Raw genomic sequence first — 7,395 nt, 5'->3', positions numbered from 1 at the left:
TGTCTACACAGTAGAAACTGAAGAGGCAAAGTTTGTATCCTATCAATGCACATACATATATAGATATATATATGTGTACAGATGTCCATACTATATAGATACACAGAAACACAAACATAGGTATATATGCATTCATATACATACATACGAATGTGTTGGTTTAGTTTGCATCATTCAGGAGAAAAACATATTCCAAGTTAGATAAAATCTTCTGGCCGCAAAGTCCTTAAATCCAACTTGGGGTTCATGAGCTACGAGGGTAAGCGCACTGGCGTAGGCCGGGCCTTTGGCAGTCAACCATAGAGCTTTTCAGTTTTTAAGACAACGCTCTCCATGTCATGGTAGCCCTTCCCATTTAAATGTTCACTGGTGCAGTCGTGACTGTAGCTGTAGCCTTGAACATCGCTGATGGACGATACGGTGTAGGAAGCGGTGCGTATAGCATCCGAGTGGCTGAAGCTGTGCTCAAATTGGATTTTGTACTGATTCCAGTGTCTTCTCAAAACAGCTTGGACCTATGCCAGAGAACAACAAGAAATGCACATAAAACATTTGGAGAGATGTCACAGGACTTCATTCTTTGACAAACAAGTGCCACACTAAACATGGCTAAGCAAATTAGGTAGTAAGGCTGAATAATCCTGGAAATTGGAGACGCCTACATGTGATCTGTCACGTGAGATGTTCTGAAAGATTTACAACTCAAGGAGGCATTATTCTCAATCAAATTGTCGCGTACTAGTGTCTCAGGAAAAACAGAGATTACAGGGGGAGCAGCAGCAAGACAATTCCCTGCTTTCTCCCCTCCAGCGTGGACAGATCAGATTTACAGGTGCAAAAAGTCATTTCTATTCACCCTTATTATTCAAAGGCTGCCACATCAGCAGCAGCTGAAAATTCTTATACTCTCAACAAACCATAATTTACTTTGGCTATGGTTCTGGCACAAGAAAGCCTTTCTTAATTTCTGACCATACCTTTATCACCTGAATGGAAGGACAATTTCCCAAACTCCATATTTCTACCACAAAAAACAAAAAAGGGTTAAAAACAAAGCTGATAAAACAGCCAAAGGCCCCAGCTTATGTACATGTCTCCACTGAATGGATGTTAAATAGCCTTCCTCCCCTACAGTCCGGTTAACCACCTGTAGCATACTGGATTGATGAAGCGTCACATTTGTGAAACTCAACCTGGCATTAGTTTTTCAGTGAAGATGCCGAGTAAGGAATGCTAAGAATGGCAATATCTGTTGTTGTTGTTGCTTTCTCAAGAGATTTTTGCTTTTTATGTTGAAAAAATTGCTCACAGATCATGACTGATTCATTTCCTTCGTACACAAAGTATTCCTACATCGACTGGCAAGGCACTGACTTTCAAGAAATGCCAGGGGGACACTGACACATTAGAACTAAACAGTGAACAGTGATTCCCCCATTAAATGTTGATATTGTGGGTAATTATTTTTAGGGTTTTCCACATGTCTTCAGGGTTTCTTTTGGGTTTGTTTTACATTTCCCTAACACAATGGCTTCTTTCATCTGATTTTACTCTGGCTTTAATGATGAAAAATAAAAATAAATAGAAGAAAAGATATGCAATTTTTAGACTTCCTGCAGTCTGGTATCAGAATCCTCTGTGTAAAGGAGGACCTCATATTCCTCAAAATCCTTACAAAGAAAATGTAAAAGCGTAAGGGAAGAAGTATCAACCAAGTAACATATGAAATGAGTATTTTAGGGCAAAGGAGATGCTCTTTCACTGTTCAGAAAACCACTCCAATCCACTCAAATCATCTAAACACAAATCTACAAACATTGAAGAGAAATCAAGTGTCTTAATACTTCTGAGTATCTGATCTTATCCCTCTTCATATCAAAATTCTGTATTTCTTCTGAGTCTAAAGGAAGAGTTCTTGTTTCATCACAGGAAGTTTTTCATTATTTTGCATTGCATAGCAATATATAGTCTTAAATCTTCACACCAGCTGAATCCATTTCCTGTAATTCCTCATAAAGCCAAGATTTCTGAGAAGGAAGCTTGGAATTTATTTCTAAATCACATCAATCAATCTGTGCCTATCACTAAGCTATGTTCCATTTGTTCTCCTTTCCATGGTCCATTTCCTCAATAAGATTAGTGTTTTACTGTAGACACACGCTCAGAAAATTACAGGCTGAGCAATTTTCACCTTAGACAAGACAGGCAACAGGCATGAGATGGGAAAACATCAGCAACAGCAACTAAATGGCTTAACCAAGGCCAAAGAATTCTGTCGGCAGAGCTAGGGAATAAACTAGACTTGCCAAGTTGCCAAAAAGCCTTACACCCAGGACCTCTCCCCCACTTCCTCCTGGTTCTTCAGTAACACTTGTTTGTTAATAGTTGTTAATAGTACCTGTAAACCAGTCTTAAAGGATACCAGCCCCTGTAGCTCAAGAGAGCCAACAGTATCCCTGCAAGACAAGTGCCTTTGGGCTACTTTTCTAGGGAGAGCACCGTCTGTTTAGCTTGCTCGCTGGCCAGCGACAGATTGCTGTAACTCATGTTTCCTGTATGGGCAAACAGTGTTTCCTCTGTGCCTGCCCGCCGCTCTCGGTGTATTTCTAACCAAGCCATGTGTTTCTGGCATTCTTCCCAAAGCCTCTCTGTTACTGCTGAATCAGTGTTTCACCTCTGTCCTACTACATGTCTATTCTTGTAGGACATTACATCCTTTCATTTATTATTACTGTCTTTCAGTCTTCTCTAAACTGTCCAATCAATCACTTTTAGAAGGGGGTGTGAAAAATCCATGAGACAACTAATTTTCACCACTAATTATACTCTGTTTAACAATATGTGTCCACCCATGAAGTGAAAACAGAACTTTTACCACTGTCCTCAGCATTGAGCATTGCACACAGCTGTAAGTTCAGCACTTCATTACTTCATTATAAGAAAGGATATTAAGCAACGCATTTAGTGAGAGAAAGTAATGTAATAAATATAAGTGTGTTTCTCAGTCATTAACAGAGATGCCAGTTCCAGCTGGAAGATTCTTGCTTTCTTACCTTATTAGTCAGTAACGGGTTGCTTTGATGAGTTTTCATTAAGGACTTCCAGTGAGTTCTTGAACATACTAGTGGCTTGATGTTCAATATAGCACAAATGAAACAGCTCAGTAGCCAACAAGGTAAAAAATAAAAAAAAACCAAACCCACAAGACAACCTCGCCTACTGGGAGAGAGACTGTATAATCCTGACTGTATAGACCTGAGACTAATCTTTACTGTGACATTTCTACAGACCAGTGGAAGGAAAAACCCCAAAGCTCACAAACCTTACATGGGTAATGTAGGCCATTACTATCACCTGTTATTAACAGCTCAGTAGGAATCTTGCTACTGATCTGTCAGCGGTCTGGGACAAGCTCGTCCTCTGACTGGAGCCTGTGTCACCCCAAAGGCCACTCTAGGCCAACTCAAACTGGAAAACATGATGAGGTAGTCAAGAAGCATCTTACTGTGTGCAATGCCGGGATGGAAGCAGAGCGTAAGTGTCCTTAGGGAAGCCCTGCCACAGAAGATAAAAGACGAAGGGTTTGCATGTATGCCCTTGTCTCTAGGAGGTTTGTGACAAGCAGCTGCAGTGTATGTTAGAACTGGATTTGACAGGACATCCCTGGCTGTGCTGCTCAAGAAGTTTGGAGATACTCTTTGGCTACAGTCAGCATGACACACCAGCTATTTTTCTGACATTTCTTAGTTTCTTTTCACCAGAGCTCTCTGCTAGCAGACCACTTATTCCCTTTTTGGACAGAGGTGGCCTGCGAGTCACCACTCCAACAGAGTTTGGCTCCTGATATTTGGCATAGAAAACATTAAAAGGTACAGTAGCAGTTGGGAGATGCTAAGATTTAGACAGAAAAAAATTAGTGCTTTTAGTATTTTTAGTTGCTGATATCCTACTGGAAAACCTTTGCCCCATTATCACTCAAAGTGTCGATTCCAGTATCTGCATTCACCTGTAAACCACTAACCTGCTGCAGAAAAGCGTCAACACCGCTCTCTGGTGCCTCTCATTTCTACAGTCTCTAACGAGGGGTTGCTGTGACAGGTGATGATCAAGAAGCATCTTGTACGCAACAGCTAAGCCGCAGTCACAGGCTTTGTTCAGGCATTGTTGTGACAGCAAGAGACTATAATGGCAAGAGAATGCACATGTGCCTGCAGGCTCGCATGTCAGAAGCAGAATCTTTTACTAGGCAAAAGAAACACTTTTTTTTCTGTGCAGACATTTTTTCCTAACCACCCTGTCATTCTCCCCATGGATTCCTTTACTGATACAGTAGTTTATAAAGCAGTAAGTCCCTTCTTGAACAAGGTGCGATAAAAAAAAGAAAAGGTGAATACTAGTCAGTGAAGCACTGAACCCAAAACTGGTCCCACTCTAGAGAGAGCAAACACAGACCTGTGTGTTTAAGTGACAAAGTCAAGGCATAGGGTCTGCAAATTAAATGCCTAAATTAATAAACGTTAAAATGCCCAAGTGCTCCTTTTAACATTATCCTGCCAGCAGATGTTCCAGAAGTGATTCATCTGTCACCATTTGTAGGAGTTGTGGAAGAGCTCATCTTTTACCACTGATGAGCCCGTGGTGAATTTGGATACTGAATCAGTGGGATGATGCCGGTTTGCTTTCCTTACACAGCAGAATAGAACGTGTAAAAAATAGGAGTTTGTAACAATGGAATACAAATGGATAGAATTCTTACTGATTATGTCATGTTTTAAAATTAGGGTTTCAAATTGTTTAAGTAATAAAGCAGCCTCACAAGATCCACAGGGATTAAAAGGGAGAGCTGAGCAGTGGACGATGTTGTTTCATAGAAACTGCGGAGATTCCAAGGTTCCCCCCTGACCCATTTTGCACTGGAGCAGAACGAATTATCTATTTGATTTTTTCCAAATATCTGTTTTTAAAAGGCATTCTGAAGTATAAAATTTAGAAAGTAAAGAGTGTGTGAAATATCAATGCTGAATGTGGGCAAGTGATCAAATCGGATCCAGAACGCTTAATGATGTGTTCTGCTTTGAATCAAATATATAAAAGCAGGGACTGGAGCCTGGATCTACTTTATATTAAACTCAGATCAAATCCACTGCTCCATGCCCCCTAAACTGTGAGAGAGCCTATCTTCATCTTTTCTGCCTCCTTGGCAAAAAAATAATTGAGACTCACAAATTTAGGGGGGTAAAACCTTGAAACTCCGTGGTAGTTTCAGTGCCGTTTGGACTTAGGAAGAGGAGAAAGGGCAATCTGCATGAATCTATCCTAGTATTAGCCAAACATTTACCTGTAAGTAAATATCATGGTCCAGTAACATTATGTAAGCACAGTGATAGAATCTGATAACATCAGATACAAGAGACCAAGGGGTCAGTCACATGAAAACATCTGGCTACTCCCACACATCTGCTTACAGCCATATACTGCAACTGCACTAAATGTAGAACAAACGGATGTGTAGGAATAAGTGTAGGATTGTAATTCTTCTTCTGCCAAAAGTCTTGGAAAACTACCAGCTAGTTTTTTGCCGGTGTGTTTTTGTTGATTTGTTTTGGGGTTGTTGGGCTTTTTTGCAAGCAAGAGCCATATTAAGATTTTGTATACATACTTTTTAGCCTTTCTACCACTTCGATCTCTGTCACTGTAAGGCCCTGGAACTGTACTCTCCACAGCTTGGGCACCACAGTCTCTAGACAAAAGTCACTGTGTGCACTCCAGAGGTATGGGGCTTCGATCTATTCAAGGGAACATCAAAGTTTGTTAGCTTCGACAGGGTCAGTACTGAAATACGGCACAATCCTCTGACGTAAGAATAAAGAAGTTCTTGGAATTGACAGATGACATTATTCAACACATATTTCTGACCCAAGCAGAATAAGCTATTAAGTTCTGGTTTTTGGAATGATATTTTTCAGCAGTGCTAAAAAAACGTTTTCCAAGCTTCAGCCTAAAATTTTCCCAAACTGCTGTCATAACACAACAGTACCCCAGCACAGCAACACGTATGTGATATGCTCCGTTCCTGCTGCAGAAAGACCAAATACAGTGATTCTCCAGGATAACTGATGCTATACAGCTGATGCTATACAGCTTCTAACATAGACAAATATACCTTCTGGATATTGAGTTATATTTTACTGTTATATGATATATCAAAGTGACAAATATATTCAGTTCCTTACATAATCAAGTGACATGTATATTGCTCTGCTCTTGGCAGCAAGACATTTTTTTCAAATTATTTTTTTACCTGACAAATTTATATTTTGAATTTTTTTTTAATTATTTTAAAATTACTGTCTCTTCAATTGCTGAAAAAAAGGAAAAATATATAAGGTAGGAAAAGTATTATAAAGATATTAAAAACTGTTACTCTACCTCTCCATTAAAGAAGCAGAAAATTGTAGCCACCAGTAGACCCTGTAAAACCAAAAGGAAAAGATTCTGCTTTATTTCACATACATATGGATTTTTCCAGGTTTGAGACAATTAGAGATTCCTGGTAAAATTCAGATATAGATAGCAAAGAAAACATAGTACAAACCTAAACTGGTGAATTATTTCTAAAAATACATTACTAAAAAGTATTAGGCCAGCTATCTACCATGATGTTTCTTTCCTTTAAGAAATGAAAATTCAGTATAATGAGAAACTTGACGTCACTTCTAAGAAAATTGCATGAAGTTCATGAAAAATTAAAATAACACGATCATTTCCCCTTTATTTGCTTCACATGCCAACTACTATCTAGCTCAAGTAAACAAAAAACTGTTTAACGCTTCCTACCTGGTAGTGCATAAGGATGTGCATCACATAGTCGTAGACTTCCTCAGCGATCCGGCCTTCTGGTCGCCATGGAAACAGCACAAATTCGATGCCAAGTAGTGGAACAAGAATCAGGGTAGCTCTCACTGCTTTCATGTACAGGTTGGATTCTGCCTTGTGGGTGTCCTTCAGCTTGGTTATGAGAACACGAACGATATTTAGCAGGAAGAAAAGATTCACCTGTCAGAGAAGAAAATGGCACTGCTCTGAAAAATAATCCCACACACTGTTTTGTGACACTAAAAACCAGACAACTCAAGAAAACTCACACTACATGGATTGCAGTGTGATTGTACAATAAACATGAGTTAACACTCTTTAAAAACACCTTTAATTAACCGAGATGGGGCTCCAACATCCAATATCCACATCCATTCCTCTAACTTATTAAGCGAGTGTCCATGCAGGTAACCGTTGGTCTCCCAGCGTTACCAATCTACGCATCTTCCTCTGTACTATCACCATAACAGCACACATGTGAGTGATTAGTTTTCTAAAAATTATTATGTCTTTTTCGGT

At 39.6% G+C, this 7,395-nt stretch overlaps 1 protein-coding gene across 1 annotated transcript in view; it reads right to left on the bottom strand.

Moving 5' to 3' along the window:
- Nucleotides 1-237: 237 nt before the first annotated feature.
- The window catches only part of CALCRL (calcitonin receptor-like), a 27,255-nt gene continuing 20,097 nt past the window's right edge, over nt 238-7,395 (bottom strand). The window contains exons 10-12 of the mRNA XM_010288521.1: nt 6,838-7,056; nt 6,430-6,471; nt 238-515 (exon numbers count right to left, since the gene is read on the bottom strand). Of these exons, the coding sequence (XP_010286823.1) occupies nt 294-515; nt 6,430-6,471; nt 6,838-7,056 (483 nt within the window). The 3' untranslated portion in view covers nt 238-293. The remainder of the gene's footprint in view (nt 516-6,429; nt 6,472-6,837; nt 7,057-7,395) is intronic.

Source organism: Phaethon lepturus, unplaced genomic scaffold (assembly GCF_000687285.1).
Source record: "Phaethon lepturus isolate BGI_N335 unplaced genomic scaffold, ASM68728v1 scaffold6506, whole genome shotgun sequence".
NCBI classification, from domain to species: Eukaryota; Metazoa; Chordata; class Aves; order Phaethontiformes; family Phaethontidae; genus Phaethon; species Phaethon lepturus.
This window is presented reverse-complemented; position numbering and strand designations above follow the sequence as displayed.